Raw genomic sequence first — 17,735 nt, 5'->3', positions numbered from 1 at the left:
TCCAATAACCAGGTATGGCAGAGGGGCAGGCGTCTGAGAACAGGCACTGGGGGAGGGGGCACATACACACAGCAGGGCTCACCCCACCAGCAGGAGGCAGTGGGGACTGGGCACATCAAGAACACACGACACATAAATCTCACTTCATCCAGCAGGGGTAGCAGATACCCAGACCCAGGCTTCAGCAGAGAGTGATGAGGACACAATCCCAGGCCCCTCCCTGGGCCAGTAACACAAAGCCTCCAGCTCCCTCCCTGGGGGTATGTCTACACTACCCTCCTAGTTCGAACTAGGAGGGTAATGTATGCATACCGCACTTGCTAATGAAGCCCGGGATTTGAATTTCCCGGGCTTCATTAGCATAAGCGGGGAGCCGCCATTTTTAAATCCCCGCTGCTTCGAACCCCGTGTAGCGCGGCTACACGGGGCTCGAACTAGGTAGTTCGGACTAGGGTGCCTATTCCGAACTACCGGTACACCTCGTTTCACGAGGAGTACCGGTAGTTCGGAATAGGACCCTAGTCCGAACTACCTAGTTCGAGCCCCGTGTAGCCGCGCTACACGGGGTTCGAAGCAGCGGGGATTTAAAAATGGCGGCTCCCCGCTTATGCTAATGAAGCCCGGGAAATTCAAATCCCGGGCTTCATTAGCAAGTGCGGTATGCATACATTACCCCGCTAGTTCGAACTAGCGGGGTAGTGTAGACATACCCTGGGATCTTCCAGAGATAGACAGCAAGGCTCCTTCCCGCATCTGGGAATAGAACCCAGGAGTCCTGACCAATGTTGCCACTAATTTTTTCCACAAATGTATGGAATAATTTTTTTTGTTATGTGTACCAAGGCATGTGTGGATGTGCACCACCACTAGAAACACATGCTACTATCTATGGCACTTTGCTAATCAACCGGGCAGCATTTGAATCTCTCATGAGTGGCTTCCCAAGAACACAGCTTACAGGGAACACTAGTCCTGACCTCCAGCCCCCCACACTCCTCCCAGCCACCTCTCAGCTCCAGAACACCAGGATATGCAGGAGGTGGGGAAGGCCAATAGGAGTGAGGAGAAGGGGCTCCCAGATAGACAAATGGACCCAATTAGGGGACAGATGGGAACTGGGACTGTTGGTTTTATTATATTTATTACATCTCTGAATCTGGTTGTTGGGTACAAATATACACAGCAAGGAAATCTGTACAGCCGGGCTTACAGGCAGGGGGTATCCTGTAATCACACCCCACCCCCACCCCCACCCCAAGCCTCTGCACTTCCCCTCTGTCATTGGCCACCAGCTCCTCATCCCTGCAGGGCAAGCAGGTCTTACCAGAGAGAGGGAAGTCCCCTCGCCCCACCATCCTGCTACCCCCTGATGCTGGAGCACACGAGGATGTGTTTGGGGGAACATCAGGAAAGGTCTTATTAATTCCATAAGATGCTCCCCAGACCCCCTCCCAGTTAACTCATGTCTCAATCCTCCATTCATAGAACACAGGAGTCCTTGCTCCCTCTCCTCCACTCCCACAGCTGTGGCTAGAACCTGGGAATCCTGGCTTCTAGTCCCCCCCTGCCCTAACCATTAGGCCCAACTCCCCTGCCAGAGCCAGAGAGAGAACCCAGGAGTCCTGACATGCAGCCAACTCCTCAACCAGTAAAGGATCCATCCAGTTGGCCCCACAGCAGCTTCTGCATCCCCCCTGGAAAGACAGTCTCTCCCCCTTGTCCTACGGTTTCTTGCTCTGTCTCTGTCATCCTGCAGTGGGGAGCAGGCAGATCTGGAGGGGCAGAGACCCCAGCTTGTGAGGAGTGGTGGAGGAAGAACCACAGCTGGTGAAGAAGAGCAGGCCCTAAAACACACCGAGCACAGGGTTCAGACAGGGGCGGCCCTAGACTAGCTGCCAGCAACTGGCGCCCTAGGCGAACCATGCACTCGGCGCCCCCACCTCCAAAGCCCTTAATGATATTGCGCCACCGTTTGGCGCCCCATTTAACTTGGTGCCCTAGGCAACCGCCTAGTTCGCCTATATGGACAGGCCGCCCCTGGGTTCAGACTAGCTCTAACCACTACAGTCCACTTCTGTCTCAGTGCCCAGCACAGAGCCCTTGAACCCAGTCCCCCTCCCCTTCCCAGCAGCTCTTACGTGTTTGCCTTTATAAATGGACATCGAAAACCCCATCCTCCACGTCCTGGACCTCCTCCTCGCGGATCTCTGCAGAGACACACCAGACTTGCAGCCAAAAGGAGCTAATGGAGCAGTGCCCACTCCCACCACACGGGGGAGCCACTGGGCTAGGCTTCATCATGGCCAGTACTCCCAATGCACTTTGACAAGCATGGACCCCTCCCCAGCAAAACAATTGCAGCCTCTTCATGAGTGGGGCAGGGGAGTCATTTGTACAGGGATCTGTCCCCTGACACTGAGATGCAGTCAGCCCTGCAGTGGGGCATGAGGAGCTATATATACCACTATCCCTCACCCAGCGCTGAGATGCAGCTGCCTCTGGGGTGGGGCGCAGGGGCTGTGCAGGCAGGAAGCCTGTGCGGAAGCAGGCTAGGATAAATCAATATGCTATTTGCTGGGGGCCCAGGGTGGAGCTGTCTCAAAATAGCTGCCAGGGCTCAGAGCGCTGTTCTGCACCATCCGCAGTGACACAAACAGGAAGCAGCACGGTGCAGTATCACAGGCCAGCACCGGCCGGCCTCGGTGAGGCCAGGAAATGGCATGCAGAGCGGGAGGTGTTATCCTGCTTGCAAGCTGGCTTCCGGCCGGGCCATGGAGAGTGGGGGAAGAGCCAGAGTCAGGTCTCTAGGGCTCTCTTCCCCAGCTCTGCTAGGGGAACGCTGGAGGGGCTGGAGGTGTTGTACCTGTATGGCGCAGGGAGCCACGGGATGGGCGGGGCAGCGAGAAGCTGAAGGAGCGAGCAGGGATGTGGGCAGGGCTGTCCAGACTGAAACTCTTGGCCCGCTTGCGGCACTCCATGGAGAGCTGCTCCCGGCACTGCCTATGGCAGCTCACGCCACAGCCTAAGGGGGCAACAAAAAGGGTCAGGGAGGCTTGGCCCTGCCCCACCCCCTCCCCCAGGCTTCCCTTGGTGCAGCCCCCCATAGCCCCACACCTCCCTAAACACCATAATGCAGCCCAGCTCCCTGACACACCTCTGGGACCCCAGCTCCCAATTCCCTTGTGCGCTCCCAGCTCTCCCAGCTGTACCTCCCACTGCCCAGCATCCCCATGCACCCCCAATTACCCACAGCCCCTATATACCCCCAATGCACCTCATCCCTGGAAGGCAGCCACCCACAGTCCCTCTCCCCCAGTGCCGCCCCCAGGCAGCCCCTCCCCTCTCTGCCCCCAAACTCACAGCGACACTTGAACCCCTGTTTGTAGATTCCCAGAATCTGGGGAGAAAGATGCAGGGGGGAGTGACAACAGTAGTCAAATCACCACAGTTGAAATGAACTACTTTTCCCGAGATTTCATTTCCTAAAACATTCCAAGATTTCAACGTTCTGCCTTGATTCCAAGTGTCTGGTTCTTGGGATTTCCCATGGAACGGACAATGCGAGCATCGACCAGTGCTGGCAGGGGATGAGCTGTCACTAGAACGCTTATCCCTGCTGAGATGCAGCCACCTCTGCAGTAGGGTGTGGGAGCTATTTATCCAGGGATCCCTCATTATGCAGTAAAATGCAGCTGGCACTGGGATGGGGTGTACCACTACCCCACCCAACACTAAGATGCAGCTGCCTCTGGGATGAGGCACAGGGACCCTCCTTTGGGGTTGAGATGCAGCTCCCTCTGGGGTGAGACACAGGCTGCTTAGAGAGAGAGTCCTTGCCCAATTACCCCAGCATGAACATGCCTTCCCCCCATAGACCACATCCTCTGAGAAGAGCAGACCCCTTTGTCCCAACTGAACTGGGCCCTCTCTGGGGGATGGCATCTTTATCCAGGGATAACTACGCAGGGACAGCAAAAGCTAGAGAGCTGCTGGATGTTGAGATGGGGTCTATGTCTCTTCAGTCGTCTCCCCTGCTCCTGCTGCAGGGGTCCAGCCCCCCTTTTGTCCTCTCCTTGACCATAGGACACCCCCAGAACGAGGTGCAACATTCTTAGGCAGAATGGTCCCTCCAGTCATTATGGGGGGGAAGGGAAAAGGGGGTACCCCAGAGGAAAAGCCCCCCTGCCTATGGGAGTGTGGCAGTGAGGGGGTCCTGTGTTCTCATGGGGCAGAATAGAGGGCAGCCCCCAACTGAGGGGCCAGCAGTTACTCACCAGGCTCTTGCAGTGGCGGCAGGTCACGGGGCGCAGGAAGGTGGTCTCCTGGAAGCTGTGGATGAAGCCCATCTTCCCATCCAGCTCCGCACTGGACTTCATGAAGTATGAAATCATCTCCTCCCGGCTGATACAGCCATCCCTGGGGCACATAGCATCATGCAGGGAGTGGGGATTAGGGGCAGAGCTGGGAGGCATGGGAGTCAACACTCACAGGTTCCAAGAAAGCATTAAGGGGATGAGGCTTCTAGGAGGAAGCCAGGCCCCAGTACCTCACCCTCCCCTTCCTGTGCACTCACTGGTTCTCATCCAGGTCCCCAAATTTGCACAGATAGGGGAAGTTGTTGCGGATGATTTTGAACTCCTCCTGGGAGATGTGGCCATCTCCGTCCACGTCGAAATTCCGGAACACGGACTGCAGGGGTCAGCAGAGGGAGGGTCAGTTCTAGAGATCCACCACCCCTATGCAGCCCCCACGCTCCCCCCACGAACTGCAGGGGGCAGCAGAGAGCAGAGGGGAGGTCAGCCCTAGAAATGCACCACCCCTATGCAGCCCCCAGGCTCTTCATAGACTGCAGGGGGCAGCAGAGAGCAGAGGGAGAGTCACCCGTAGGGATAAAGCCCCCAGAGCTCACTTCCCCACATGGACTGCAGGGGGCAGCAGTGACTCCAGAGGTGTCAGCCCTAGGTCATGCCACCCTATGCAGATCCAGAATCCACCCCCCCCCCCGCTGCTGCCCCACATGGAGTATAGGGGGCAGCAGAGACTGGGGCCAGGGTCAGTGCTATGTACCCTGCTCTAGCAGTCTCAGAGATTTTGCCCCACCCCACAGAAACTCAGAGCAAGGTGTTTGAAGCCCCAGCTCTCACCTCTACCATCTTCTCAATGTGTTTCTGCACCAGCGCCTGGTCCGGTTTGGGCTTCACAGCCAAGGCCCACTCATCTATGTCGGCCGGTCGGCTTGGCGGGGAACAGGAGGTGGGGCTGGATGGCTGAATGGACAGAGACATCCTCTGAATGATCCGCTGCCCAGTGCTGAGAGGTAACCCGCTCTGGGGTGGAGCACAGGGGCTGTTTATACGGGGATCCTTCCCCCAGTGCTGCAGCCCCAGGCTGGAGCTGGAGGGGGTGTTAGTGAACGTGCGGGATGCTGCAGCCCCCTCTCTCTAAGCAGGAAGCTCGGCCCCCAGGGAGTGGAGTGGAAGGCAGCTGTGAATGCGCCTGAGAACCAGCTGCTAGGGTGGGACCGGACAGAGACGACATAGTCTGCTGCTCCCCCCGGCTTCCACGGGAGGCCCCAGAGGGGTCATGGCCCTTGCAGGGCACTGGTCATGCAGCGTCGTGCACTCACACACACACTCACGGACGACTTGCCACGGGGCTCTCTCTGCAGCGACAGCTGGTAGATTTCCTCCTCCGTCTGGTACTGATCCAGTGACACCTGGGGCAGGGCAGACAAGGTTGACATTGGCTGCAGAGAGCAACTGGATGCTCTAGGGGTGCAGGAGATACAGGGCGTGGGGTTGCAATGGGGGTGCAGTGGGGTTAGGATGTAATGAAGGGTGCAGTGAGCAGCTAGGTGTTGGGGTGCAATGGAGGTGCTACAGGGGTGCAGTGAGTGACTGGGGATTGGGTGCAATGGGGGTGTTACAGGGTGCAGCATACAGCCAGAGGTTAGGGTGCTCTGGGGGTGCAAGTGAATGGCTGGGGTGGGCTGTTGGGGTGCAGTCAGGAGTCAGAGTTTGGGGTGCAATGTGGATACTATAAGAATGCAGTGGTGGCTGGGGTCAGGTTTTAAGAGGTGCAGTGAACAGCCGGGGGTTGGAATTCAAAGGGGGTAGGGCAAGCAGCTGGGGGTGGGTGCTCTGGGGGTGCAGTGAGAGCCTGGGGATGGATGCTAGATGGGGTGCAGCGAGTGGCCGGGGTGAGAGTGCAAAGAGGGTGCTCCGGGGGTGCAGTGAGAGGCCGGGTGCTCTGGAGGTGCAGCGAGAGGCTGGGGAGGGTGCTCCAGGGGTGCAGCGAGAGGCCGGGGCAGGTGCTCCGGGGGTGCAGCGAGGGGCTGGGGGACGGGTGCTTCGGGGGTGCAGCGTAGGGCCGGGGGCGGGTGCTCCGGAGGTGCAGTGAGGGGCCAGGGGGTGGGTGCTCTGGGGGTGCAGGGATGGAGTCTCACCGTGAGCAGGTTGATGAGGTCCGGATTGGCCTCGAAGGGTGGTTTGATGCTCTGCACCAGCACCAGCTCGTTGAGGATCCCAAAGAGCTGCTGCATCTTGGTGCCATTGACACGGGTGTGGGCCCGGTCCAGCCAATCAGGCAGTGCCACGTGCACAGCCACCAGGTCCTTGAGGTGCACTCCCAGGATGGGGAAGCGGAAGCCGACGCACTCGGCCAGGCGGCGCCGGTACCGGCTGTAGTTTCCCAGTGAGGTCACCAGCTCCGTCATGGACTCCCACAGCTGGGAGGGATGGGGGTATAGGGCCGGGTCCAGAGTGAGCCCCCAACACTGCCCCAATCCCCAGCCCAGAGTTCCCCTGCCCCCCAACACTGCCCCAGCCCAGAACTCCCCGGCCCCCAACACTACCCCAGATTCCCCACCCTCCAGCCTAGAGTTCCCCTGGCCCCCAACACTGCCCTAGTTCCCAACCCTTCAATACTAGCCCCAGCTCCCCTGCCACCCAGCACTGCCCCAGATGGCCAGACTCTAACCCCACCCCAGACTCCAAGCCCCTGGGAAAGCATGGGGTGTGGGTGTGGAGAGAGCACGCTACGTCATCCCACCCTCCAGCATTGCCACAGCCCCTGGAGTATCCTGCCAGCCCCCCCATACCTTGGTGGTCTCTGAGCTGACATGGCTGTGGGTCTCCTTGAGGCGGGAGATGGAGCTGTGACTCAGCCCACCCACCACGGCCATCAGCGTGTTGAAATTCTGCAGCTGCAGGAGTCTCTGTAGGGCCGGTGGGCGGAGCAGGGTGCAGCCAGGGAGCAGTGGGGAGAGAGAGGTCGGGTTAGTTCCAAGGATGGGAGAATGGGGCACGGGGGGAGTTCACACCTGGAGCCCTGGCTCCAGAGCCCAGCCAGGTGAGGAGTCTGGGGCTTCTCAGAGCGTAATGGGGCTGCGGGGTGGGGCCGAGGCCCCCCCTCACCTGCGCCACTAGGATGAAGCGGGTGATGACCTGTGCCCGCTGCTGGGCAGTCGGCTTGCTCAGCACCATGAGCTGCACCCACTGCGAGACGCTGTTGAACAGGGTGATGAACCTCTCCAGGATGGGGTTGTTCACAGTGCAGCCATGCATGACGAAGCTGTGATAGTCCTGGAACTGGGACAGAAACAGGCTCAGTGCTATCCAGGGAGGAGCATGGAGGTGGGGTGGGGGTCACTGCCTGTCTAGAGGGAGGGCAGGGTGGTCAGGGCCTGCACCATCGGGACAAACAAGGGGGGTCAGTGTCTGTACCACGAGGAACACAGGGAGGGTCAGGGGGAGGAAAGGTCATTCCCAAAGCACCCCTCAACCTCCAGGCTGCCTGCCCAGCCCCCCCCAGTAGCTCCTCCCAGCGCCACAAGGTCTGCCCCGCACCAGGATCTTGCAGAAGGAGCGGTACTCCAGGTAGGTGAGATGCTCCGCCAGCTCAGAGAACTCCAGGTGGTCAAAGAGCAGCGACATCTTGCGTTTCTTCTGGGCCACTGGGTTGCGCTGGGTCACTTGGCGCTTCCACTTGTAGGTGGGGCTGGGGGGGCACAGCCAGGGGAGATGTGTCAGAGCCCAAGCCAGTCTTAGCACCCAAACCATGGGCATACTCTCCCTGCACGCGCCTGCACAGCCCAGAGTCAGAGACCCCTGCACACTCCCACGCCCCACACCCAATGCACATGCATGTGGCCAATGCCCTGTTCTCTCCCATACACCATCACAACATGCAGACACATATGGCCCATGTCCTGCACACTTACACACACTCTGTGCTTTCCCAGATGCCCACGCCCCATGCACATGCATACAGCCCACACTCACACCCTGTGCACATGTTCACACCCATACACACATATGGCCCACACCCATGCCCCATGCTCTCCCACACATCATGTGCTGACAAACACATGCCTTGTGTACTCCCCCACATACAAATCACATGCACACACATAGGGTACGTCTAGACTACATGGCTTCATCGATGGAGCCATGTAAATTAGTTTACCTCAGCATAGTCAAAGAAGTGGGGATTTAAATAATAAAATAAAAATGGCTGCCACGCTCTGCCGACAATCAGCTGATCTGGAACAGCGTGGCAGTCTAGACGCGGCGTGGTCAACAAGGGAAGCGTTTCACGAGGCATACTGGAGCGGTCGACAAAGGCTTCCCTTGTCGATCGTGCCGCGTCTAGACTTCCGCGCTGTGCCGGATCAGCTGATCGTCGGCAGAGCGTGGCGGCCATTTTATTTTAATGAAGCAGGGATTATTTAAATCCCCGCTTCTTTGACTATGCCGAGTAAACTAATTTACATGGCTCCGTCGACAGAGCCATGTAGTCTAGACACACCCATATGGTCCAGGTGCTCTGATGTGCATGTCCTGTTCATGCCCACACTCACATGCAGCATGCATATGCAACGGACATATTCACAAATGTGCAATGAAACATACCTGTGCACACGCTTGTGCCCCAGCACACACCCACTCCTCAGCCCATGCAGGCCACTTGCTCACACCCATGCTGCTGTTGTGGTGACAGCTGCTCTGGGAGAGCCCCGCATTCATCTCACTGCCCATCGCATTAATTGAACTGCCAATCACCTCCACCCGATCTCCCACCTCCTCAGATCCTCCCAATTCCCTCACTCCCCCCATGCGCTCAACCCCTTCACATACACATTCTCAATGTCGATGAGGCTGCTATGGCGCCGGTTTCCCTCACGTCCCAGAACCTCCTTTAGCTCCTTGATCTGCTCTGCAAGCTCCGGATTCAAATCGAACTCTGCCGGGAATGCTGAGATCCAGTACCTGGGGGAAGGAGGGGAACAAGGGGCAACAAGAGCCAGCACCTGGAAAATAGCTGCCTCTGGGGTGGGGTGCAGGGAATGTTTGTACAAGGATCCCTCAGCCAGCACTGAGATGCAGCCACCTCTGGGGTGGGACACAGGGACTGTTTGTACAGGGATCCCTTGCCCAGTGGAAAGATGCCCTGTGTTGAGCCCCCTGCTGTTCCTTGCAGCGTTGTGCTCTTCAATGCTGCATTGAAGCCAACTCAGTGCTCCTGAAAGGCAGGGCCCCTCCAGACTCACCTCACCAGGTGGCAGGTTTTCACCTGCAGGGAGCTGCTTTCTGAGCTACGAGACTCTTGGTAGGTGCAAGGGCAGAGTTAAGGTGAATTCCACATTGCAGGCAACAAAGATGTGGGGAGAGGGGAAGTAATGGAGCAGGAGCTGGGCCATAGATTTAGGGCCTTTGGACCAGGATGGGAGGAGCCAGTATTATAGAATCACAGCAATGTGCCGCTGCAAGGGACTGCAAGAGGTCACCAAGTCCAGCCCCCTTGTGCTGAGGCAGGGCCAAGTAAACCCAGAGCATCCTTGATATGTGTGTGCCCAGCCTGTTCTTACAACTTCCAGTGATGGGGAGTCTGCAGCCTCCCCAGCGGCCTGTTCCAGAACTTAACAAGCCTGAGAAAGTTTTTCCTAAAATCTAACCTACATCTCCCTTGCAGCAGATTAAACTACATCTGGGCCTACCTCCAGCGGACATGGAGAACAACTGACCACTATCCTCTTCAGAACAGCCCTGAACGTATTGGACCACTGTTAGCAAGTGCCTCCCCACGCCTTTTCTCAAGACTACCCTCACCCAGCTTTCTAGCCTTTCCTCCCAGGGCAGGTTACAGATTGTTTATCATTTGTATTGCTCTCTGGATGCTCACCAATTTCTCCCCAGCTCTCCTAAAGCCAGGCACCCAGACTGGGGCACTGCATGCTGGCTGAAGCATCCCCAGGGCTGAGCAACAAGGAACAGCTTTCTCCTGGGTCTTACATACACCTCTCCCACCAACACACTCCAGATGAGAACAGCTCTGTCCACAACAGCATCATACTGTTGGCTCCCTTGGCAAGTCAACCCCAGATCCTTTCAAGACAATTATCCCCAAGCCAGGTCTTCCCCATTTTGTTGCAGTGCGTCTGATTTCTCCTTCCTCAGGGCAGGTCTATATGCTTGTCTTTATTGAATTTCATCTTGTTGAAATCAGACCAAATCTCCAACTTCTCAAGGGCATGCTGGACTCTAACCCTGTCCTGCAGAGTGCTCACCAGCCCTACAGCTTAATGGCATCTGATGGGGTGAGAAGCCTGTTCTGCAGCGCATCATCCAAGTCACAAATGACAATATTGACTAGCGCCAGACCCAGGACTAACCCTCTGGGACCCCTCTCAATACATCCACCCAGCTTGGCAGCGAACCCTTGAGAGACTGTCCTCAAAGAGTAGCTTTCAACCAGGTCTGCACCCACCTTAAAGCAATTTCATCTAGACGACATTTCCCTAGTTTGCTTCTTAGAATGCCGTGGGGACAGGGTCAAAAGTATTACTAAAAATCAAGAGCTATCATGTCTACTGCTTCCCCCCAGCCTCTAGGTCAACAAAGGATCTCAAGCTGGTTTGGCCTGATTTGTTCTTGGCAAACCCATGCAGGGTGTTCCTTAGACCCCTATTATCCTCCAGGGATTCACAAACTGCTTGGTAATTTGTTCCGGTATCTTTCCAAGTATGGAAGTTAGATTGCCTGATCTATAATCTCCAAAGTCCTCTTTGTTCCCTTTTTTAGAAAACGGTGCTATGCCTGTCCTTCTCCAATCCCCTAGGACCACACCCATCCCCCATTTCTCAGAGACAATCGCTAACAGCTCCTAGATTGCTTCAACTCGCCCCTTAAGTATCTGAGGATCAATTTTTCATCAGACCCTGCCAACTTGAATCTCTCAAACTCCTTTAAATACTCTTTAGCCTACACTTTCCCTATTTGAGTCTATGTTCCTTCCCCCTTGACATTAATATTCATTATCCTGAACACCTGGTCACCATTTTAGTGAAGACTGAAGCGAATAAGCATGAACACACACACACACACACACACACACACACATCAGCTTTCCTGAGGCCTTCAATTAGCTGCCTTCGTCCAGAAGTAGCGGACCTGCACTTTCCTTCAGCTTCCTCTTGCTCCTGATGTATTTACAGAGCCTCCCCCTATTGCCTTTCTGTCCCTTGCTAGGTGTGACTCATTTTGTACCTTAGCCTGTCTGATTTTGCTCCTACCTGCTGGTGCAATTCTTTTGTGCTCCTCGTTGGCAGTTCGTCCACGTTTCCACTTTTGGAAGGATTCTTCTTGACTCTAAGATTGCTGAGGAGCTCCAGAGGGAGCCACCTCAGCCTTTTCCTGCCTTTCCTTGGCATCAGGCTAGTTTGCTGTTGTACCTTTAACACTGCCTCTGAGAAACTCCCACCTCATTTCCCCTTCAAGTTTCTTCTCATGGGACCTTTGCTTCCAGTTCTCTGATCTTTTTATGTCCATTTTTTTAAGCTCACTGTCCTACTTCTGCCACCCCAACTCCTGCCTTTCCTTCGGAGTCCTGGACTCATCATTCCAGGGTCACTTTCACCCAGACTGCCTTCTGCCTTCACATACACAACCAATTCCAACTTGATGGGGCCCCCTAGTCCTTCCGGGATCTTCTGGTGAGCCCCAGCCCTGGAGACTGCCAGACAGCAGAATGAGCCTCATCAGCCAGGGCAAAAGGGAAGGGGTGCCCAAGAAGGAAAGGGAGGCATCAGGGTGCCCAAGGCAGGTGGAGGCAGGGTGAATGAGAGCAGGTGGTGCAGGAAGGGGAATAGAGGGTTCACAAGGATATATCTGCAGCAGTTTGGCAGCCAGCTGGGAGGAGGGGATGTACCAGGGATGCATCATCAGGAACATTCGCACCAGCTGGGGGTCCCGCACCTTCCCCTCATCATCTGCAAAAGAGAGCAGGCTCTGCTCAGAGATCCCCACAAGCCCCACCTGCTCAGAGACCCCCCTCCCCACACTCCTGCACCACACTCAGAGACACCTCACCCACAACCCCCACACTCCTGCACCACATTCAGAAATACCCCACCCACGACCCCCACTGGCTCAGGGATGCTGCCTTCCCTCACTCAGGGAAACACCCCACAACCACAACCCCACTCAGGGATGCCTCCCACAACCCCCACCCTGCTCAGAGACCTCCCCCTTTTAAACTCCCTGCTCAGTGAGCCTCTGCAGCCCCCTACCCTGCTCAGAAAGTCCTACTGATTCCCCAGCCCAGAGTCCTCTGGTGAGCCTCTGTCCCACTGGGTGCCTCTTGCTGACCCCCCATAACTCACTGAGGCTACATCTGCATCTCAGAGCCTGGGCTGCAGACATTGCTGTGTGAACACTGCAGCTCAGGTGCTGAAGCCTGGGGTGGGGACAGAGGGTCTCCAGACCAGGTCACAATGTCCACACGGCTATTCTTAGCCCCAGGGCATGAGCCCCATGACCCCATGTCTTTGCCCAGCTCTGAGACTTGCTGCATGGCTGCCACTCACCATGTGGACATAGCCACAGGGACCCCCACTGCTACGTGACCCTTACTAACTCTGCTCCCTGCAGCACAGGGGCGCTGGGGTCAGTGTTGATTGCAAGGGGAGAGCCCCCTGCTGAGGCCTCCACCCCACTCCCTGCAGCACAGAACCCTCTGGGGTCAGGACAATAGATTGATGAAAACCCCAAAGCCACAGCCTGACCCCGGTCCTCTATATACCATGGGCAGCCCCAGTCCATATGCCACCTCACCAGGTTCCCTCCCCATCTCACCCCTTACCAGTCATCCACACCAACAAGCGCTTCTCCCCTATGCTCCAAAATAACACCACTGCATTACCAAAGGCCTCGATGCAGCCCTGCAGCAGCTCCTCAACCGTACAGCCCTTGTCCAGGTCCAGCGTCTCGCTCATCTCGGTGCCCCGTGCCAGCCAGCTCCCCTTCTACCAGCCGGGTTCAGCCACAGACAGGTGTTGCCTGGCTCAGGGGTGACGTGTCAGCAGTCCCCGAAGATGAAGGATCCTTGGAGAGAACCTGCCAATGAAAGAGGAGATGGGGCCAGTTATAACTTGGTGCCAAGATGCAGCTGTTTCTACAGGGGTCACTCGCATGGGGCTGAGGTACATTGGGTCAGGGCTGCCCCAGAGGGGAGAACAACCCCCTCTGTGCCCCCAACCCGCTCCTTGCAAGTTACCAAGTATGCCTTCCAGGAGGTCTCCCAGCCAGCCAGGTACACCTGCTGAGCTGATGCTAGCCCAGCCGTGAAGCTGGGCCAGCTACAGAGATCAGCAAAGGGAGGCCCCCAGGGTTGAGGGTAACTCTTTCCCCTTGGCCCTGAGGCTGTGAACACTGCAGGAGGGAGGGTAAGTTTGTTGCAAAACAAAATAGCTAGAGAATTTTGGGTAAAGTTGCAAAATGTTTCCTCCATCCTGGCTTCCTGCCTGGGCCCAGACCGGCCCTGCTTTGCCCCAGGGAGTGCAGAAGTATGGGACATGAGAGCTTTCCCCTCCCGGGAGCACTGGCTCCGATCTGGCTCCAGGCTGGGGAGAAGGGTTGGCCATAGATGTGGGGGAGTTCCCCCTCTAACTTACAGCCCCTAAAACATGTGCAACCTCACAACATCCTAGCAGGGAAACGTACATTAGAGAAATAAGACCATGGTCACAGAGTGGGGAAATAGCACCCAGGAGTCCTGGCTCCCCACCCCTGCCCCTGCACTACCCCACTAGACCCTGCTCTCCATCCAGAGCCAGAACCCAGGCATCCTGGAACCCAGCCCCAAGTACTTCTGACCTTGCACAAAGCCCAGAGGAGCAGTCCCTGCAGCTGGGACTGCTGAGCTATTCTGAGCCCTGTGGGTGTTAAAGGACTGGGATGGAATTTATAAGTGGCCTTTTGCATAATAACATTGCTTGGAGGGTGAGGAGAGGCGGGGGCTGTCTGCTTTTTGGTGGAGGGACTGGGAAAAGGGGTGATCCCAGGCACAAAGCAAGTACCCGGGTTCTTTCCCCCAGTAAAGGTATCTGAGGGTTAAACGTGACAACAAGGATTGGATCAGCCCCAGAGCCAAGGAATGTTTAGAGAGAAATGAAGGACCCAGGAATCTGACCACAGTGACTCAGGCTGAGAGATTAATTTAGACAAGGGCTCACATCCCCGGAATTCCAGCTGCTCTGTGTATGGAGCTGTAATCTAGGGAACGGCTCCTGATGGATGGGGAGGCGGGAAGGGCTCCCTCAGGGGGCTTGTGTGCAAAGTGCTGGGTTGGCATGTGTATCTGAGATCCAGTGGGAATGGGTTGGTATCTGTGTTGTAAATCCCCCCACAAAAAGCACCTGCACCCACCCAGAAATGGCTGCATCTCAGCACCAGGCAAGAGATCCCTGTATAAATGCCCGCCCCCCACATTCCACCCCAGATCTGGCTGCATCTCAGCGCCAGGCAAGGGATCCCTTTGTGTAATTGCTCTGTAGTAAGACAAGATTATTATTAATCTTTTAAGACAAGCTTTTGTGTATGCAACTTACCAGGCTTTAAATTGCGGGTTGGGGTTTCGTGCAGCGTTATTTTTAGGTGACTTTTTGTTCATGGTTAGTTAGAAGAGGAATAGAAACAACAAGCTGATGGGGGGAGGACTGAACAAAAGGTATTTGGGGGGACATTCCCTCTTTTCCATCTGGCTGTTTGTTTGCACAGCACCTCCTACTAACTGCATGTCTTTCACACACGCATCAGTCATGTTGCAAAATATCAGTCAAAATACAGTGTTGCCAAATGTCAGTTGCCTCACAGTCACCTCTGGGAACAACACATCACACGCACTGCATCCACTGTATGCAGCATAAACACAGAGTCACACTGAGCTTGCATACACTGTCATACGGTGTGTGGCATAACCCTTTACAACACACTCAGATCTGCTGCATGCACACAGCTGGCCCATTGTGTATGTTCATACGCAGGCACACACACACCATGCTGCATGCACAGTACGGCACTGCATACATTTGGCCCATAGTGCACTGTGTGTGCACACAGCCATGCTGGGCACACTGTGCTGTACTGCACACACCTAGCCTATAGTGCACTATGTGATGCGCACATACGACCATGCGCACACATGATCACGCTACATGCATTGTGCTCCACTGCACACACCTGGCCTATAGTGCACTGTGCGCACACACAGCCATGCTGCATGCTCTGTACTGCACTGCACTCACCTGGCCCATAATGCACTGTGCACACTGAACCTCAAATGAAACCCCATTATTGCACAGCCTGCTGTCACTTCACACAGCCCTGGGCTGCATGTCCTAGCTATATGGGGGGCAAGGACATTTTCTATCCTTGTGCCATATCACAGCCAGGTTTCTGAGCTTTCATACAACACGCCAGTAGTCACCCCGCCCCAGTGTTGTGGGACCACTAAGATACTAATCTGAGGCATCTACTTCCCTATTCACTGCCATGGTGCTTGCCCCATCACTGCCTTTAGAGCCTCCATCAGTACCCCCAGTGCACCTGCCACCCTTCTACCTTATTGCCTCCCATACCCTGCAGTTAAGTGGGCATTATAGCCCAGGACAATACCAGCTCAGCAGTCCCCCATATATCCTCAAAGTGCAGGTGACAGCAGAGAGTCTCCACCCCCACTACACACACTTACAGAGAGACCCCACATGCCTCCCTTTTGCATATGTGGTGGGGGGAGACAGAGAAGTGCCATCAGCCAGACCACCAGGATTGGTGTGACAGGACAGATGGCTGATGTGACAGTTGTATGGGGGGGGAGGGTGGCATGAAAGGGGCAGGAGTATCAGTGTGATGGGGCAATAGGATGATGTGAAGGGGGTCAGTGTGATGGGGTGGAGGGCAGAGAGATGGGGCAGTGGATCAGGGAATAGGGTGAAGAGGAGTCGGCATGATGGAATGGGGGGAAGAGGAATGGGGCAGGGCGTAGTGTGATGGGGAGTCGGTGTAATGGCGCAGCAGGAGAGGAATGGGGCAAAGGGGGGGTCGCTGTGATGCAGACAGCGGGGATGGGACGAGGGGGGTCAGTGTGATGAGGAGAGGGGGAATGGGGCAAAGTGGGTGGCAATGAGGACAGTAGGGATGGGGCAAAGGGGAGATGATGAGGACTGTGGGGGATGGGCGTGATGAGGACAGTGAGGGATGGGGCAAAGGGGGGGTCGCTGTGATGAGGATAGCAGGGAATGGGGTGAAGGGGGTGGGTGTGATGAGGACAGCGGGGGTGGGGCGAAGGGGGGTGATGAGGACAGCTGGGTGGGGCAAAGGAAGGTGGGTGTGATGAGGACAGCGGGGGAGGTGAAGGGGGGTGATGAGGACAGCGGGGGGTGGGGCGAAGGGGGGTGATGAGGACAGCGGGGGGTGGGGTGAAGGGGGGTGGGTGTGATGAGGACAGCGGGGGGTGGGGCGAAGGGGGGTGATGAGGACAGCGGGGGTGGGGTGAAGGGGGGTGGGTGTGATGAGGGCAGCGGAGGATGGGGTGAAGGGGGGGTGATGAGGACAGCAGGGCGTGGGGCGAAGGAGGGTGGGTGTGATGAGGACAGTGGGGGGGTGGGGCGAAGGGGTGTGATGAGGGCAGCAGAGGATGGGGTGAAGGGGGGTGATGAGGACAGCGGGGCGTGGGGCGAAGGGGGGTGGGTGTGATGAGGACAGCGGGGGAGGTGAAGGGGGGTGATGAGGACAGCAAGGAATGGGGTGAAGGGGGGGTGATGAGGACAGCAAGGAATGGGGTGAAGGGGGGGTGATGAAGACAGCGGGGGGAGTGGTGCGAAGGGGGGGTCGCTGTGGTGAGGACAGCGAGGGATGGGGCAAAGGGGGGGTGATGAGGACAGCGGGGCGTGGGGCGAAGGGGGGTGGGTGTGATGAGGGCAGCGGGGGTGGCCATCGGTGTGACCGAGAGGCCGCCCGGCTAGAGACGCAGAGAGCTGAGCCCCGGGAAACTCGCCTCACAGGTGGGAGTGACTCACTCCCGGGGCCGATCGAGGCCGGCGCCCCCTAGAGGGGCAGGCCCTGTCCAGCTGCCCGCCCCCGAGCCGCAGCCCCCCGCCCCGCGCCCCCTAGAGGGGCAGGCCCGGGTCCCCCCGAGCGGCTCACCCGGCTCCGCGCTGCTCCTGCGCTGGGCGAGATTCAAACGCGGCCGGGCTGCACAATGCGGCTGGCGTCTCCCTATCGGCCCCCCCGACTTCCTCCCGCTGCCGGCTCGGCAGGCTCGTGCGGGTCCAAACGCCGCCTGCTCCGCCCGCCGCATGCAGCCCGGCCGGGCCACCTGCCCCGCCGCTGGGGGGCGCCGGGGGCGGGGGGCGCAGCCCGGGGGGGCGCACACCCCATCGCTCTCGCTCGCTCACT

The 17,735-nt window shown here is 57.1% G+C and overlaps 1 protein-coding gene across 1 annotated transcript; it reads right to left on the bottom strand.

Moving 5' to 3' along the window:
• Positions 1-715: 715 nt before the first annotated feature.
• RASGRP2 (RAS guanyl releasing protein 2) lies at positions 716-17,676 on the bottom strand. Its single transcript, XM_075939225.2, has 17 exons — positions 17,484-17,676; positions 13,201-13,394; positions 12,166-12,268; positions 9,551-9,613; positions 9,138-9,269; positions 7,848-7,998; positions 7,416-7,589; positions 7,100-7,216; positions 6,446-6,727; positions 5,639-5,716; positions 5,145-5,267; positions 4,574-4,689; positions 4,275-4,416; positions 3,361-3,397; positions 2,864-3,022; positions 2,139-2,207; positions 716-1,844 (listed from the first exon to the last, which is right to left on the bottom strand). The coding sequence occupies exons 2-16, from the start codon at positions 13,271-13,273 to the stop codon at positions 2,149-2,151; spliced, it is 1,809 nt and encodes a 602-aa protein (XP_075795340.1). The 5' UTR covers positions 13,274-13,394; positions 17,484-17,676; the 3' UTR covers positions 716-1,844; positions 2,139-2,148.
• Between the last annotated feature and the right edge of the window lie 59 nt (positions 17,677-17,735).

Source organism: Pelodiscus sinensis, chromosome 11, assembly GCF_052426305.1.
Source record: "Pelodiscus sinensis isolate ZL-2025 chromosome 11, ASM5242630v1, whole genome shotgun sequence".
NCBI classification, from domain to species: domain Eukaryota; kingdom Metazoa; phylum Chordata; order Testudines; family Trionychidae; genus Pelodiscus; species Pelodiscus sinensis.
The sequence above is the reverse complement of the archived record's forward strand: the minus strand, read 5'-3'. Positions and strand labels throughout refer to the sequence as shown.